General features: G+C 54.7%; 1 protein-coding gene across 1 annotated transcript in view; it reads left to right on the plus strand.

Moving 5' to 3' along the window:
- Positions 1–16688, plus strand: part of Ccdc88c (coiled-coil domain containing 88C) — a 112432-nt gene extending 95744 nt beyond the window's left edge. The window contains exons 26-30 of the mRNA XM_027931604.2: positions 4902–5090; positions 6817–6885; positions 9766–9834; positions 10856–11145; positions 14436–16688. Coding sequence (XP_027787405.2) covers positions 4902–5090; positions 6817–6885; positions 9766–9834; positions 10856–11145; positions 14436–15425 — 1607 coding nt within the window. The 3' untranslated portion in view covers positions 15426–16688. The remainder of the gene's footprint in view (positions 1–4901; positions 5091–6816; positions 6886–9765; positions 9835–10855; positions 11146–14435) is intronic.
- The last annotated feature ends 1208 nt before the right edge of the window (positions 16689–17896 follow it).

Below are 17896 nucleotides of genomic sequence, written 5' to 3' on the forward strand. Positions count from 1 at the left end.
CTTCCGTAGGACTTCCCAGGTATGTGTAGCGCGTTCCCCACGTGCCCAGGAGCCTCAGCAAGCCCTCAAAGGAGGGTCTGTTCTGCCGCCTGACCTTCCCCCATCCTTCCAGGGAGCCAGTGTGAGTCTTCCCTCAGGGTTGTCATTTAGAGTTTGCCACAGGTTCTGAAATAAAAGCAGGACTCCTGGTTGTATGTGCTGTGTCTTATCAATGCCCAGGCCACTTGAGCTGCAGGGTTACTTTAGTCTGCTTGGGGCGATGACTGGCCATCAATAGTCCAGTGCTTTCCCACTCAGGAGTTTTATTGTATTGTGGTGTGTGTGTGTGTGTGTGTGTAGTGTTCGGGATTGAACCCAGGGCCTTGTGCATGCAAGGCAAGCACTCTACCAACTGAGCTATTTCCCCAGCCTAGTTTTATTATATCCTTGTGCAATTAAAAAAAAAAAAAAGGAAAATGTGAGCAAGATAAATGGGTTCTGGCAATGACAGTGTTATCACAGTCACTGCCTGAAGACATTGTTGAAGTTGTATCCTGACTTCATAGGAAAAAATATGTCTTATACTCTTAGATGCAGAAGTCACCTGATACTTCGAAAATTTCGAATTTACTTTTAAGTATTTGTTGGATTATTTATGGCAGGCCTCCCTGAGGAATTTTTTCTTTCTTTTTTTCTTTTGCACTTGGGATTGAATATAGGTCTACCCTGAACCACGTTCCTCATCCCTTTTTATTTTGAGACAATGTCTCACTGAGTAGCCCAGGCTGGCCCTAAACTTGTGATCCTCCTGCCTCAGCCTCCTGAGATTCTGGGATCATGGGTCTATGCCTCTGTGCCTGGCTCACCCTGAGTCATTTGAATCATCACAAAGGCTACAGGGCTTTCTTAAGGTCATATTGGGAACCCACTGCTCTTAGGGGCTGACAGTAGAGCACTGAGGACCAGCGTGAAGTGCCCTGGGAGTGACTTGGGCACAAGCTCTTCAGAAGTCACCTTCCCTACTACAGGAACCAATTGTGTCACTTTCAAATACAGAAAGTAAATGTGCACATGTGAGGACTGATTTGTTCCCATTGTTGGTTTTTGTTGTTGTTTTAGTATCAGGGATTGAACCCCAGGGGTATTTTATTTTGAGATAGGGTCTCAATAAGTTGCTTAGGACCTTGCTAAGTTGCTTCAACTTGGCCTTAAACTTGCGATCCTCCTACCTCAGCCTCCATAGCTGCTGGGACTATAGGCATGCACCACTGTGCCCAGCCATCCATTCCTTTTCTTTTCTTTTTTTTTTTTTTTTCTGATATTTTTTTGCTGTAGATGGACACAATACATTTGTTTTATCTATCTATTTATTTATTTATTTTTGTGTGGTGCTGAGAATTGAATCCAGTGCCTCACACATGCTAGGCAAGTGCTCTACCACTGAGCCCCGGTCCCGGTCCCGGTCCCAGCCATCCATTCTTTACAGGGAGCAGAGTAGAAAAAAGGCTCATCCAGCTTGTGAGTGATGCTGAACTCCGCATTTCTGCTACCTAGCGAGGGTCTGTTGTTTCAGATTTTCATATTGGCTGTTAAATTTTGGAGCAGTTGTCATCCCAACTTGCATTATTCTGTAAGTTGAACTAACTATATAATCAGTCTAATCAAATCAGAAAAACTTCCAGAGTAAAAACTGCTCAGCCCAGACAGTTAAACCAACCTGTGCACGAGCTGTCAGTGACGGTCACCAGCAGGAGTCGTGTGACTTGAGTCTCTCTCGGGACTCTGCATGCTTGTCTTTAAGCCTGACTACTCATGAGGTAGGCACCATCACTTCCCCTCTCCAGAGCTGAGAAAGGGAGGCTCGCCCGGGTTCCTCTTGCTGGTGTTGCAGCAGAGATCCACACCGGCCTGTCAGCACCTGAGTTCATGCTACCTTCTTTGCTTTGGTCCCTGAAGATGCTAAGTAAAGAAACTGGGGAGCTCCTCTTGGAGCCCAGCCCTGAGCTGGGCGGCAGGGATACATATACCAAAGGGCCGCCAATGTAGAATCAGTTGGTCCCTTCTCCTGTGGTGTGGGCTGTGGCCACCAGGTGGTGCTGTGGGGAAAGAAAGCGTGGAGGTCCTGCTGTCTGCTTCAGTTCTAGATCAGCAATGGGTCAGGTTGGTTCATGTTAAGCTAACATGTGTTCAAGTCAGAGCAGTTGTCTGCTCTGTGAAGACTGTAATCTAAAGGCCACGGAGTAGAGGATGTAGAGGAGACGTGAAAAGAAAAGATTCTCCTTGGCATGAAAGGGCTTGGGTATGCAAAAGAGATTTTTATTATTTCTAAACTCCTTCTGCCCCCAGAGGTGATTTTAGAGGGCAGATGCTATCGAGAGTACCGCAGGTAGACGGTGTCATGACAGTGGGTGAGAAGCTTGTCATTATAGGTTTCCAAGCTCTTTGGGAACAGGAGCTGTAGGTGAGCTGAGCTGTCAGGGACCCTGTCATTAAACCATATGAGTAAGAGGAGTGGCCGCTCCTACATTAACACGCATTCTCATTTAATAATTAAACACACTGGAATTGAAGCATCAGTCTAAATCGCCGGCCCCTCCGGCAGTGTGTAGTTCGCCTCACACGTCGAGTGAGTCCGTGGTTGGATTGGGAAGCCCCTGAATTAACTAAACCGAGTCAGAGCATAAACAGTTCCCTGCGTGAGCCCCATCCTGGTCTGAGCATTAGCATTGGTTCCCCTTCTCTAGGTCGGACAGGATTCTGATATCTTGGGTACATTTTGCTAACTTAGATTCATTTGTAATTATTGTTCATTTCATTTGTTCTTTTTTTTTCCCCTTCCTCCTCTGGGTTATCCGGGTGATGACATTTAGCTGCTCAGCGCAAAAAGAGTCCCTTTTTGAGAAGCAAAAGCAAAGACAAAGACAAGTCTCCAGCGGCCCATCCGGCTCTCTCTAAACGCCTGCGGTTTTGGTCCTCCTCCGACATCCCATCCTCTCCTAACGAGCCTCTCTCTTTCTCAGACATTGGAGATTTCTAATCCCTCCCTTTACCATGTGTCTGCATCCTGTATCCTCCTTCATTTCTGAAACTCAGACAACAAAAAGCCATACCTAAGGGCCACGTGGCCTCTAAGTGGACCCTACTCCTGACCCCAGTTCCAAAGTAGCCAGCACGGATTCTGATTTCAGAATAGAAGACAAGTTGCCATTCTCCCCGGACCGTTTCTTCAGAGCAGCACAGTTTTAGGGGACCCTCCGGACATGCGTGTTCGTGTCCTGGGGCCGGATGTCCATGCTGAGTAAGTTGGGTGGCCCTGTACGTCCATGCTCTCGCACCTGCAGGCCCGTGTCGCGCCTGTGTGCTAAGCAGAGGTGGCCGCTTGTCCCTGTGCTTCCTGAAACACGCACAGCCACAAGTCTCCTAAGGCTTTTTTTTAAGCTGCTAAATTTACAGCCGCTGCCCTTTTGTCCCTTTCTGTGTCAGAACGCAAGTTGTTGGCGTTGCCAACAGGCCCTTGTGGGCTGTGTTCTGTGCTTTGAAGGATCGATGGTCTGTTCAGGCAGTTTGAACCCTCGGATTGATTCTGCCCCGCCAGACGCCAGCCCAGAGTGAAGTCCGTGGCCCCCGTGCTGCGATTCTCCGACATCTCCGAGGCTGAAATTAAAGCAGAAGTGGACAGAAAGAGTGTTGGCCATGAATCCCGCAGGGCAGGGGAGACGCTGGCCGCCAGGCCGGGACTGCCGCGCTCCCCTGCTCAGCCACCTTGGCGCCGTCTTCATGATGTTCGCCATGGCCAGATCCCCACCGTGTGCTTGCCTACGTGTTTCCCCCTAAGTTGATTCAGTTTCCAAAGTTAAATTTATCCTGAAAGGTCATTGTCAGTACTGTCTGTAAAGGAGAGCAGGTGTCACCATGAAAACAAGGTGACCCTAATGTTCACCCAAGTGTGAAAACGCTCAGGTTGGTTCCACTGGCTGCACCTCCTGGAGCTCGCTCTGGGGACCCGAGCTGCCTGTCCTCCTCGCGTGCCCTGGAACCGTGCTGTCTCTGTGTGCCGCTCACGCTGTCTGTCCATCTCCACCTCCGCTCTGGACTCTCATTTCACCTCTCCCACAGGATGACCTCTCCCGCTTCATCCCACCAGACTTGAATCTTGCTTCTCATCAAGGTTATCTTTCAAAACCCAAATTGTCCCCGATTTCAGATCAGACCTGGGCACTCAGAACTGCAGTGAGCCCAGACCGCGTGCCCGGGAGGCCGCCTCTCCACATGACTCGTGGCCTGGGGCTCAGGGAGGGGGCGGCATGCCAAGCTGCGCTGGCATTAGTGTTCCCCTCTACCTGGACCGCCCACCCTCCCTCCCACTTCGTTTTTGTTTTGTTTTTAAACATTCTAATGCATGATTATATTCAATTTTGACAAGAGCATATGTTCATGGTAGAAAAATTAATAGTGCTGAAAATACGAGACACGAGGTGAGCGTCTCCTCGTGTCTGCCTCACCATGGAGAGCTCAGGGCTGCTCTTTTCAGGAGGCAGACGACTGAGGTTGGCAGTAGACTTCTTTGTGAAATTCTAAGGGTCCCTGTGCTTTGGCTGCAGGCCGGAGTGGTCCTCAGCAGAGGGCTGCTGGGACCGCTGGGAGCTGGGGCTGGAGACGTGCTCTGAGCTACCACTCTGGACTCCGCCAGCATTTGCTCTTGAGTGTGCCCTGTTGCTCCCAGCCTTCTGGCCTGGCCGACCTAGAGCCAGCGCTGGCCTTGTGGAGTCCCCAGCAGGCCCAGAGTAGCTGGGAGGGGTGGTGCCCAGCTTGTGTCTCTGTGGTCCTCGTGCCCCACTGCGCCTGCTTCGGGCCTCAGTGTGCTTGCCCAGCCTTAGCACGGGCTTTGTGGTCTCATTTCTCAATGTCCTCTTCTGCTCAAGGCCCTGGGGATCTAAAACCAAAGCGAGGGTCCCCACACGGAGGCAGCCTTGACCACACAGAAGCCTCCACCGACCCGGCCATGAAGTCCTGGCCGTCCGAGCTGGGCTCCCGGACCTGCTCAGCCTCAGCCATCACGGCAGCCCCTCCCAGCTCCACTCCCACCCCCCGGCACCCAGGCCGCACCAAAGGTGAGTGTGGGCCCTCCCGAGGGTGACATGGGGCCCAGGGCCTTCACACCCCGGCCTAGAGACAGGAGGGGCTCTGAGAGGTGTGAGCAGAGGAGACGGTGTCAGAGGCTCTGTCCTACTCACAGCCCAGGGACTGGACAAACAACCATCAGGAGGCCCAGGGGTCGACAGCTTCCAGTGTTCAGGCCCTGGGCACCACGTGGCTCTGGGAGAGAGATGAAGTAGAGCTGAGCAGGGTTTGGACAGAAATCAGGCAGCTGCTGCCCCTCCAGTGTGATGAGTCTGGAGGTGTTTTCTCGAGAGGTTGAACGAGAGGTGCTCTGCCCTGCAAGTCTCTTGACGCAGTCGAGGGCAAGTGCCCCACACTAAAAGCCGTGCGGCCAGGGAAGGGTTACAGCTGTACTCCCTCCCGGGATGCTGTTGGATGCGTGTGTGTTTACATTCAGTTGTGAGAGTAAAATGCGCAGAGTGATCTCATCAGCTGGAACGATTCCCAGCCAAATGACTCAGTCGAGTCTTGCCAGGTGAAGCTCCTGGAAGCTCCAGGATGCCCTGAACACCTGAAGAGAACCTGTAACTCCAGACAGAACAAAACCAGTGCCAAAGGCAACTGGAGTGCCATGAAGCACAGAGAGGTCAACTTTAAAATGCCTGGCATCGGTAGAGTCATAGATAAGAGAAGTTACTACATCATGAAACAAGAACAGGAGGCTGTGAAAAAGAGCAGTCAGGGAGGGAAAAGGCATCAGGAAATTTAAAATATGCAAACAGGAAAGAAAAGATAATGTCTAAGGCTGAAAAAGACATCCTTATAAGAGGTGAAAATATCCAAAGAGATAGCTAAAGGAGTTGAATGTGATTGCTTCTGGGGGATTGGAAGTCTGAGAGCAAGAAGATAGTTTTTCTTTTCTTTTTTTTTAAGGTATTTATTTTTTAGCTTTAGGCGAACACAATATTTTTATTTTGTTTCTATGTGGTGCTGAGAGTTGAACCTAGTGCCTCACGCATGCTAGGCAAGCGCTCTACCACTTGAGCCACATCCCCAGCCTTAGGAGGGTAGTTTTTCATAATAATAACAGTCACACAGCTCTTTAAGCCTTGGGCATGCACAACCGTGGTTCTGTAAACAAAAAGCAACATAGACAGGGTCCCTACATTGAAGGGACCCTCACACTCTGGATATATGATGCCAGTGGGCATGTAACTGTTTTCAAAATGGACACCCTCTCATTGTTTTGGAGGGGGTCCAGACTGTTCTCAGAAATGAGCAGACTTGAAGCCTAGAGCATCTCACTGACCTCAGGGACTGGTTGTGGTTGCTGGCTGGTCGGTTCCTGGGTCTGGATCTGGTTAGGTGCTGTGTGTGCAAGGAGCCCTCACCCTCCAGGGAACCCGTCCCTCCCCCCAGATGTGTTACCATGTTCTTAGGCCAGACCCCCCCCTTTTGTTTGGGGGTCCCAGGCGTTGCCCAGGCAGAAGTTTGATCTAAGTTAATATTGGACAGGAGTCAGGAGTGTCAGTGTCTCCTCTTCCTGGCTGGAGAAATAAGGGGAGGGCTAGAAGAGGCAGGACCCAAGGCACAGTCCACCCTCCCTGCCTCATCCCTGGACATAGCCACGACTCAGGTGCCAGACAGAGGTCAGAGCTGGCCCTCCAGCAGAGGGCCGGGGCTTGCCTGTGGCTGGTTGGGCATTCTGAACCCCAACTCACCAGCTGTGTTTTTCAGGCTGTAATTCAGATGACAACCTCTGCGACCCACCTCCGGAGCTCCAGTGCACCCAGCCCAGGCAGCATGGTGAGTGACCGCGTGGCCAGAGCCCGTCACTGTGGGTTCTGAGGTTTCTGTCAGTCGGACTTTTCCTTCACACTAAGTCGGGTGGCATCAGCGTGTAGAGAGGTGACCGTGGAGTGGGATGGGGCTCACTCTCCAGGGAACCAGCCTGCCCCTGCAGCTGTGGTCAGCTCCTGTTACCATATCTTCCGGGCTCCCGTCCTCTGCCCTGCCTGGGGCCTGAGCTGTGTTTACACTTGTCCAGCCATGGGGACGGCACCGCCTCCCCGACGTGCCAGCTCTCGGGGTGCTGACGCTCCCTGCAGGTGTGGCAGAAGGTTCTGGTGGTGGCGCCCAGAGTGTCCATTTGGGAAGGCCTCTCTGTCCTTGCTTGGGCTTTCCGTGCCCGGGGTGCTCCGAGTTGTAGTAAGTCCTAGAAGACGTTGGCAGCACATGTCCTGTGGTTGAGGATGGTGCACGTTTCTCAGGGGGGAAAGCAGCAGGTGATCCCAGGCTTCTCCGATTGACAAGCTGCCTGGCTCGTTTCTGAGTTTTTTCTCCCGTCCCCAGTGCTGGGGATGGAAGCCAGGGCTCCCTCGGGCATGCTAAGCAAGTGCCACAGACCAAGTCCTCAAGCCTTTTATTTAACATGGACTCTTTATTTAGGGATTTTCTTCTTCTTTCTTCTCTTTGTTTGTTGGTGCACTATAATCTACATGACAGATTCATTGTGCTGAAGTTATACATGCAGGCGATGTGAGCAGTCTCCTTCCCCAGGACCCTTCCTCCCCCTCCCCTCTCCGCTCTCCTCCCCCATCACCTGGCTCTACTCTGGTCTCCTTCTGTTACTATTAGTGTGTTATAGTTACTAAGCGGGATTCATGGTGTGTTCACATGTGGACATAGAATAACCTGGTAGCCTTCTTTCCTCAGTCCCTCCCTCTTGATCCCCTTCCTCTAGTCTACTGGTCTCCCTTCTGTTTTCCAGAGATCCCTTCTTTTATTTTTATCTTTTCTCTCTCTGCCTTTCAGATATGAGAGAAAACATTTGACCCTTGACCTTCTGAGTCAGGCTTATTTTACTTAACACGATGATTGCCAGGTCCATCTCTTCACCAGCGAATGGCAATTTCATTTTTCACTGTGGCTCAGTAGAACGCCACCGTGTATACACGCGTATTTTCTTTCTTTTTTTTTTTTTAATTTATTTTTATGCGGTGCTGAGAATCGAACCCAATGCCTTGCACATGCTAGGCAGGTGTTCTACCACTGAGCCACCACCCCAGCCCCACGCCGTATTTCTTTATCCAGCTGTCTGTTGACGGGCACCAGGCTGGTTGCATAACTTGGCTATTGTGAATCGCCTGCAGAAGCATTGGTACGCAGGCAACACTGTAGTTGGGTCAGACGGTAGCTCCATTTCTAGTCCTGGAGGAAGCTCCACACGGCTCTCCAGAGCACCCATCCCACTGAGAGCACGAGAGGGTGATTCCCCACCCGCCAGGAGTGATTCCCCATGATTGCCATTCTAACTGCAGTCCTCAGTTTTTGAAAAGTAACTTTGCAAGAGTGGGGAAATAATCCTTAAAAAAAAAACAAAAAACGCTCAGTTAGTTAGTTCACGGGCATTCAGCTTGCCTCTTGCACCCAGGGCACACGGCACCCCACCCCACCCTAACACCTATGCTGCGGCTGCAGCGCACACCAGGGAGGCCTCGTGTCTTCTGTGAGCAGACAGGCTCTGTGAGGTGTGGCAGAAGGTTCTGGTCCCTGGAGCCCTCTGCCTTCACACCATGCGGGGACCGTACAGCAGGACATCTCCCCAAGTACCCAGACTTGTGACTGGTGGCTGAGCATCAGCTCCTGTCTTCAGGACAGGAGGGATTTGCGGCAGCACTTGAGTAAACCACGGTGCGTGCCCAGCCGGTTGGTTTCTGTTTCTCGTAGCAAAACGTCCCACCTTTTTAAAGACATGTGTATTTGTTTATTTCAGATTTTCCCTCCCCAGAGGGGATTGACTTTGCTATTTGCTATTCCTGAACCATCTTTCTGGCCCGTGCCCAGATGCCATGTGCTCTCGGGTCCCTCCCAGATGCCTGCAGGGCTCATCAGTACTTGGGAACTGGGAGCCCTGTAGACCCAGGAAGCCAGAGCAGACTCTCTGTGGGGACCACAAGCACGGGGCCTCCTGCCCAGGTCAGCTTAGCATCTGCTGTGTGCTGAGGGGTTGCAGAGATGACAGAAACACTGTCCCTGTCCCCCCAGGGGTTGAGTCCAGTGGAAGAGGTGTCTTCTCATGCGATATTCTGATACAGGGCAGGCTGCCGGGAGAGCCTGGCAGGAGAAGCCCTCGGGGGTGGCTCACCCTCCGCAGGGGATGGAGCCAGCCTTCCTGCGGGTCTGCAGCAGGGCAGCGCCACAGCCACCAGGGGGCCGGCTGCCTCCACGCTTGTCACGTCAGTCTCAATTTCCCCTCTGGGACATGTAAATTGGGGGCAGGGACACCAAGGAATAGCCCCCACCCAGGAGGACAGATGGCTCCTTTTCATCCTGCGGTCCCAGCACCCTCACCCCGTTTGTCACCTGCAGGGACACACTGTCACACATGTGACCCGGCAGCCCTGCGCAGCCCTTGGTTGTTCTGTTTCTAGACTGGGGCTCTGAATTTCCTCCGTCATTACTGCCATTCCAAACTGCAGCCCTAGACGGGGTAAAGGCGGGTTGTCAGAGCTGTCTCTCTCTGTGGCTGTGCGGCGCCTCGCGCTCTGTTGGTGAAGCTAAGCTTCTGCAGGAGCAGATGGAGCGCCCAGAGGTCTTCCTGAGGGCCTGGGCTGAGCTTTGGTTGCTGGCCTTGGGTCCCCCTGGCCCTCGGCCCTTTATGCTGAGCACTGCTCTTTCCCTCAGCGTCACGACCAGGCAGCTTGGAGAGCAGCAGGAACACATCCAGCAACAGCTCACCTCCGAGCCTCAAAGGTAAGGCCCTGCCTGCCGAGCGCCTGTGGGCGTCGGTGTAGATGGGTGTCTCCAGCTTGTGACATTCTTATGGTACGCAGCTAGCGGGGCTTTCAGGCACATCCTTATGTGTTCATGACCACAAAATGCAGTTTCTAGCACAGGCTAGAGAGTTTGAGTAGGTTTGGATTCAGGTCCTTCTCGCTCTGACCTGCTCCATGGACATGGGCAAGTCCCCTCAGTGAGATGGGGATGGGTGCGCCCTTTTTCCTTCAAGACATTTTTCTTCTTAGCTTCTACATGATCAGCCCTAGAAGAGCCCCTGGGCGGGGGGGTTAATGAACTTTTAACATGTGAGTGCATGACAGCCAGCGAGTATTATGGGTATTAGTAATTTAGAGTTTGATGGCTGCTTCTGCCAGGAGATTACGTGGCCCTCTACAAGGACAACATGCAAATTTGTGAAGTGTTCGATATTTTTGCACTGGGTTGATTGTAGTGTACAGTTGACACTCAGAAAGGAGACTGTCAGTAGTCCCAGGAGATGGAATTAAAAAATATCCACATACATACATATATATATGTATATAAATTTTTTTAAATTTAAACTTCAGTGGAAATTTTACTTTTATCTCATGTTAATTTGTCTTTAAAGCTAAAGTAAAGCCCTAGAGGATTCTAAAAGGTCCTTTATAGCAGGGTGGGGGTGAGCCTTAGGCAGGGTTCTTTTTTTTTTTTTTTTTCTTCTTGGTACTGGGTATTAAACCCAGCAGTACTCAACTCCTGAGCCACAGGGCTCTTTTTTATATTTTTTACATTTTATTTTGAGACAGGGTCTTGCTGAGTTGCTTAGGGCCTTACTAAGTTGCTGAGGCTGGCTTTGAACTCTGGATCCTCCTGCCTCAGCCTCCTGAGCCAGTGGGATTACAGGTGTGCTGCCACCATACCTGGCTTGGGCAGGGTTTCCTCATGGGTTTTAAGTGAGCCAGAGGAAGCACGGTGCCAGCTGGGACTGACATGTGCCCCTCTGTTCCCTGCCCAGGTTCCTCCGACCAGCTCCATGGCCGGTCCGAGAGCTTCAGCAGTGAAGACCTGATCCCCAGCAGGGACCCGGCCACGCTGCCCCGGGAGGCTGGTGCTCCAGGCCGCAGTGCCCTTGGCCGCCATGAGAACCCCCCACCCCGGAACGGGCCTCTCCTCCAGGAGGGTGCCCAGAAGAGGGGCACAGCCCCCCCACACACGGGAATGCGGCCCCGCTCGGCCTCCCCGAGCAGCGAGATGGTCACCTTGGAGGAATTCTTGGAGGAGAGCAGCCGCAGCTCCCCGAGCCACGTGAGTGCCAGGCAGGGCTGTAGGCGGCCGGGGCTGCCCCTCACTCCGCTCGCTCAGGACGGGGGGCATGGGGGGTGTAAGGCCTTATGCAGGACTGGCCTGGCTGTGGCAGGAGCCGGCGGGTCACTAGGAGCTGCCCACGGTAGCCAGACAGCAGGTGCTGCTTTCCCCCAGGCTTGAAGTGGGCTTACGGCCTGGGGCCAGCACCCCATTGCTGGTCAGGACGTCCTGCCAGGGGTCATGGCATGGCTCCCAGCACCTGCTTACCTGCGTCCCCAGCAGCAGGTGGCAGAGGGTAAATACTTTAGACTTTCTGGATCACGTAGTTCAGTTGCAGCCACTCAGCTCTGTGGCCAGTGTCGGTGACTAGGCCTGCCATCAGACAGAACTTGTCTTAAGGACACTGCATTTGGAATTTCATGTGATTTTCTCGTTATAAAATGACTTTTCTTCCTTTCCTTTTTTTTTTTAAGAGCAGTACTGGGTGCTCTACCACTGAGCTTCATCCCCAGCCCTTTATAATTTTTTTATTTTTTGAGACAGGGCCTCACCAAATTGCTGGAGTTGACTATGAACTTGCAGTCCTAGCTGACTTTCTCCTTAATATTTTTGTTCATTTAGAAATGTAAAAACTGTTCTCGGCTCCAGGCTGTGTGAAAATGAGTGGCAAGCTGACTTGGGCATGTGGCTCCAGGTGCTGACCCCCGTACTGGTGCTCCTCCTGAACTCCACTTGCAGACAGACCCTTCTCTGTCACCTTTCCAGCGTCCCTGCATGTAGCTTTTGCGTGTTGGATGTGCTCTGTCTGAACTCAGTGACGGATCAGCCCTAGAAGAGCACCTGGGTCACTGAGTGAAAGAGTACCCTGTCTCGTCATTGAGACCTGTTGAAGACTTAGTATTTCAGTCTTTCCACCTAATTGGGCTGGGTCTAGCTCTCTGATCTAGGTGAACGTGGCCCAGTAGCACAGGGAACATAAACGTTTGCCTGACGGGTGTTTATTGAGCACCTGCTGTGTGCGGGGCAGCATGCATGGTGCCTGCCCTTGAAGCAAAGCCAGCCAGCTCCCGGCAGCTGGCAGCGTCCACCTGCTCAGTGCCTCTCCTTGCAGGAGGCAGAGACTGGAGGCAAAAGACACGATCCCTGTTCTCCCTTTGCTCCTGTTTCTGTCTACCAAGGGCTCAGTCTGCAAGGAGCCAGAGACCAATCTAAGACAGCATCCCTGCCTTTGGGGCCCACGGTCCGTGGGGTGATCCTCAGGCAGGAGTGTGCCTCGGAACTGCACGGTGGGCCTGCCAGACACAGGCCAGCCCCTGGGTTTCTGTCAGTCTGAGGTAGCACCAAAGCTGTGTGTCCTTAGTAAATTGCTGATGATGCTCTGCTGCTGTCCGGGTCCCACCGCGTTAGCACACCAGCCTGGCGGGTTGAATAAGAGCGGCCCAGAGAGCCCCGATCCTCTGTCCCGTCCTGCCATGCTTCCTTCCCTTTGCAGATCTTGGGTCGGGGGGGTTCTGAGCTCCCTCCTGATCAGCTCAGACCAGTCCCCGTGCTCTGTGGTAGCACCTGTCCCTTTTCAGCTTAAAGGAGACGGCACAGTCTCCCTGCAGCAGCGTCTGTTAGAGTCTGATGCTTGGCCCTCCACAAGCAGGGCCCTGTGCAGACAGCGGCCTCCCCACCTGGAGAAGTCACGGAAAGGGACTCCACCCTGCCTCTGCTCCCCAAGTGTCACTGATGGTGAGAGCAGGTGCTTCAGGATGAGGCTCCCTGGGGGGCCGGCGAGCGTGGTCTCCTGAAGGTGGTGTCACACTCAGAAGCGTGACAACTCAGACACGTGCTGCGTGTTCTTGCTTATTTGTGGAAGCCGTGAAGGCTGGTATTGTCTAGAAAAGTAAATGCTGGCGGGCACCAGAGGGCGGCCAGATAGCAGGTGACAAGAGCCAAAGAGATGAGAGGAGTCGGTCCTCATGCTCCCCAGCACCCAAGGGTGACTGCACAGTGTGTTTGTGAAGACCTAGGAGAGGAGTTTGAGGGCTCCAAACACAATAGCGTATGAGGAGGTGGAAACGTGCACCTCCCTGGTTTGAGTCACACGTTGGATATGTGTCCTGAATTATCACACTGTCCCTGAGAACGCGCAGTTATCATGAGTCGATCTCTAAGGAGAGCAGCGGCTCGCAGAGAGGAGTGGCAGGTGTGGGGAGAGGCCCTGGAGCCGGCAGCCTGGGGCCTCCACCCCCAGCCAGCTGCGCTCTGGCTGCATAGTGCTGACCTCCACCGCCACTGCCTGGCCAGCCACAGGTGGCCCAGTACGCACTGCGCGGCCCTGCCAGGCTGCAGAGAATGCAGTGAGCATTTTGGCAGATACACACGCAGCTCCCAGAACAGCGCTGGCCACCATGGGTGATACATGGCACCTTAGGATATTAATAAGCAGGTCTCACTGGACACTCACCCAGGACCTGTGACATAACACGACGGAGCACATCGCTGTCCGGCTGTGTGGCAGGTGTTTTCATGGGGCCGGGGTTGTTGGCGGGTGCAGGTGTCTCCTGAGCTGCTGACCTGCCTCCAGATTGGCACAGCAGGCCGGTGCTGACCCTCACGTCCCCTTCCTCCTCTTCCTGTGTCCACCAGCCTCCAGGCAAACCTTACTTGGCTGCTTGTGCCAGGCTGAGAGGAGTGGGCAGAAGGCTGCAGTGACCCAGAGTCACAGGCCTCTGCCTCCAGTGGCTCTGCCTGCTAAATGGTGGGTGGCAAAGGAGGCCAAGCCCGAGTGGCAGCTGCTCTGCCTGGGCAGCGGGTTAGTGGGCAGCCTCAGGCTGGGCTGTCCTGTGTACCTTCCTGCCTGGGCAGCCTGGCTATCCCCTCTGGCCTCCTCCTGCCCCCTCTGTCTCCCTTTCTCAGCCTGGGGAATGTCCTTGTGACATCTCTGGGCCTGCTGGAGTGACAGGGAATTCCGTCACACTCCCCCCCGCCCCGCACCTGCTCTGCAGGGCAGAGAAAGGAGACAGATGGGAGCAGCAGGTGGTGGGGCTGGCTGTGCGCGAGGTCCTCGTCCCCTCTGGATCAGCATTCTTAGCTGCAAGGCTGGGGGCTGCCTGGAGCCTCTGGGGTTCTTTGCCCAGGGAGGCCCCACGGCCTGACCGGCCTGACCCTTTCTGGGAGCGGGTCCTGAGGAAGCCCAGCCTGAGTGGGAGACCTTGTTCCTGCTGAGTGGACTCCAGGGCACATCCTGGCTCTGAGGACCCAGCGGCCCCCATCCCACCTCTCCACGCCTTTCTCCTCTGCAGGACGCTCCTCCCGGTTGCCCGGATGACCTCCTGCTAAGAGACTACTTCCGAACAGCCAATAATTTTGTGGCCATCAGAAGCCTGCCGGGACCACCTGCCAGGAAGGAAGGGGCCAAGATGCCCGTCAGCCATGTGGCCCCAATCAAGATGGCCATTGGCACCCCCGAGGGGAAGCAGCCGAAGCCTGGACATTACATGAAGCCAAACTTCAGGCCAGCTGAGGCGGAAGCCCCGGCCAGTACACCCCCCAGACAGGCCCAGCCTCCCCAGAGCCTGTCCCTGGGCAGACCCCGGCAGGCCGCCGCATCCTGCACCTCCCACACATCTGCCAGCCGGAGTTCGTCCCTGAGCCGCGCCTTCAGCTTGGCCTCAGCTGACCTTCTGCGGGCCAGCGGGCCAGAGGCCTGCAAGCCAGAGTCCCCTCAGAAGGCGGGGGGTCTCGAGGCCTCGGGGGGCAGAGAGACAGGCAGCCACAGCCTGCACAGCCCCGCACCCCCCAGCTCCCACAGCCTGGCGCGGGAGCGGACCCCACTGCAGGTCTCAGGCCCCCGTAGCCGGCCACTGGACATGAGGCGCTTCTCACTGGCTCCTCCAAAGGAGGAGAGGCTGGCCCCCCTGCAGCAGTCCGCCACAGCGCCAGCCATTGCCATGGGAGGTGGCAGTGGCAGTAGCTCCCAGCTGCAGCACTTCTCACCTGTTGCCACCCCAACTGCCAGGACCAAACCCAAAATGTCCCCCCATTCAGGGGAGGTGGCCACCATCGCCCCTGTCCGGGCAGGGCTCAGCGGCTCAGAGGGAGATGGGGTTCCAGGGCAGGGCTATAATGAGGGGCTCCCAGCCAAGAGCCCTGGGAGGTCCCCTGACTCAGCTCCTCACGGCAGCCGGGGCCCCGAGGACCTCAGTCGAGGGGGCAGCTCCAGGAGCGCACCGGCGTCCCCGGAGCCGGGTGGGGACCCACAGACGGTGTGGTATGAGTACGGCTGCGTGTGACTGGTCTGGTGGGCCAACAGCTCCCGAACCTCAGACTGCTGAGGCACCTTCTGATCCCGAGGCCGTTCTCCTGGCTGCCTGCGGTGCTGGGAGAGGGTGGAGGAGGAAGGGGTCCCCACGCCATTGTCCCGTTTGTTTCCTGAACACTGTGCCAAGCCCCAAGGGGATGACCGCCAGGTGTGTAACGCGTCTTCTATACCTGGAGCTTCCTGCCGGCTGCTGGTGGCTTTTGAACAGATCCACTTAGCATGGGGGCCACTTAGAAAGCAGTGACAAATCCGACCTGGCCCAGAGCAGACACTAAACCGACCTGGCCCAGAGCAGACACTATTCGAGTGGACCCTGGTAGAACACTCGTGTGCAAACCATTGACTTCCGTTAAAAAATGTGCATGTGCGCATGCACACACACACACACACAGCAGGCTCACAGGCTAATCCCTGGGGGGTCTGGAAACGACTCCCCAAGGCCATTGGATCCTGGGAACAGCCCAGACTGGTCAAGTAAAAGGACCTGGAGGGCTTCAGGCAGAACCCAGAGGCAGCTAAAGCTGGGAGGGAGCACTGCTGTCCTGCTCCTGGGGTCCAGCATTTCCTTTGCCCCAGGGCCATGCCCTCAGGTCTGGTTGTGCGGGGCCTGGGCATTTGTTCCCTCCTCCAGTTGGTTCTGGGGTCCCCAGGCCACCCAGGGACCAGCCTTCCTAGCTCAATTTCTACAAACACTGGATCTGCTGGGCCTGGGCCATGGGTGCAGAGATGCCCCGGCCCTGTCCCAGGAGCGAGCGTAGGGGCGGGGGAGGCCTGTGCACAGAGGTGCCTGCTTGGCTTGTGGTATGGCCGCAGCACCCGGCTTCCCCCATCTCAGGTGGGATGTTGATTTCTGGATAATTTGGGGGGGGGTTAAAAACCAAATTTCTTTTAATATATATGTACACGCTCGTGAAATATATATACTTTGGGGGGATCTATTTATGTTCCTTTGGGAGTCATTCCTTCAGGAATCGTACCTGCTGCTTTGTGTATTTGGTCAGATTCCTGACGCATTTAGTTTTCCTATTGTAAAGGTGCTTTTCCTGGGATGGGCTAAACCTATTGACTTTTTAAAAAAAGATTTTCCCCCGTTTTGATTTAATGTGCTGAGAAAGAAATGGGGAGACTTTTGAATGTTAACAGGATCCACTGTGGGAATGTTTCCGGTGGCGTGTTAAAGAGCCATCATTCTGGAACACAGGACAGGGTTGTAATAAAGCAGAACAGAACAGAAGCGAGTCCTGGTCTCTTCTGCACGGCTCTCATCCTCTCAGCTGCTTGCCGCCCTCATCTGCTACCTCTTTCCTGCTGCCACTGTCCACGGCTTGAGCAGGGCCCTGGGTCCTCCCTCGGCTTCTCTTCCACGCACCCCACAGGACACCAGCAGGTGTTGGCCTCCAGCCCCGGCCTCTCCTGAACTTGAGGCCTGAAGTCACTACCCGCCTGACTACTGGCTTCCTCAGCTAACACCCACCCCCATGGTCCCTCATTCTTTGACACAACCTGTCCCATCCTGGACCCAGGGATTTGTCTGGAACCTGCCAACTGCTTTTGTCCCAGGTCACAACCTCCAACCCTGGGACTGACCTTAACCTGTCAGCCTAGCCTTCTCTGGTGGCAGTTCGGGGAGGTCAGCAAGGAAAGGTCCGGACCCCAACCGTCCTACATCAAGCAGGAAGTGAGCCCCATGGGCTCTGTGCGCCAGCTGCCATCTTCCATTCTTGTGTGCTCGGGGAGAGGGCTCCTGCTAAGGTCACCCGTGTCACCAGTCCCAAGGCGCTCCTCAGTCGTGGTTGTTCGCCTTGGGTGGCCTTTCTGGAGCGGTTCCCTCCCTCGGCAGCCACACCCAGGCCTCTGCAGACCCGGTCCTCAGAGCTGCTCACCTCAGGCACACCCTGCCTGCTCGTCACTCCCTGTCCCCGACAAGCTCCTGCACACACGCGGTTCTAATTACCAGCTACTTCCAGAAGGCTCCAGATCCACGTGTCCAACTTGAATGTCCCAAACGCACCTCAGATGTCCAACACCCAACTCACACCCAGCCCACCTCTCGCCTGCCCCAGTAAACACCCAGAGGATGCTGACCCCTGCTCACTCTTCCTGTGTCCTATCCTGTGACCATCGACCATGGGCAGTCCCAAGGGCAGCACCCTGGGGTCCAGTGGCAGGGGGGGAGTCCCAGGTCAGGGATTTTCTTTCTTTTTTTTTGGTGAGTGTGTGTGGGGTGCTGGGGATTGAACCCAGGGCCTTGCTCATGCAAGGGAAGCCCTCTACCAACTGAGCTCCATCCCCAGCGCCCCAGATCTTGGATTTTGCCTGGGGCTCCAACATGAATGAATGCTCGTTGGTGTTTTCTGTGTTAACCAGATGAGGGGGACACCTCAGAGGCCTGTGTCAGACTTCATGGGCTGATGATAACGCGTGACCTTGCGGAATCAGTTT

The sequence above is a fragment of the Marmota flaviventris genome, chromosome 2 (genome assembly GCF_047511675.1).
Source record: "Marmota flaviventris isolate mMarFla1 chromosome 2, mMarFla1.hap1, whole genome shotgun sequence".
Classification (NCBI taxonomy): domain Eukaryota; kingdom Metazoa; phylum Chordata; class Mammalia; order Rodentia; family Sciuridae; genus Marmota; species Marmota flaviventris.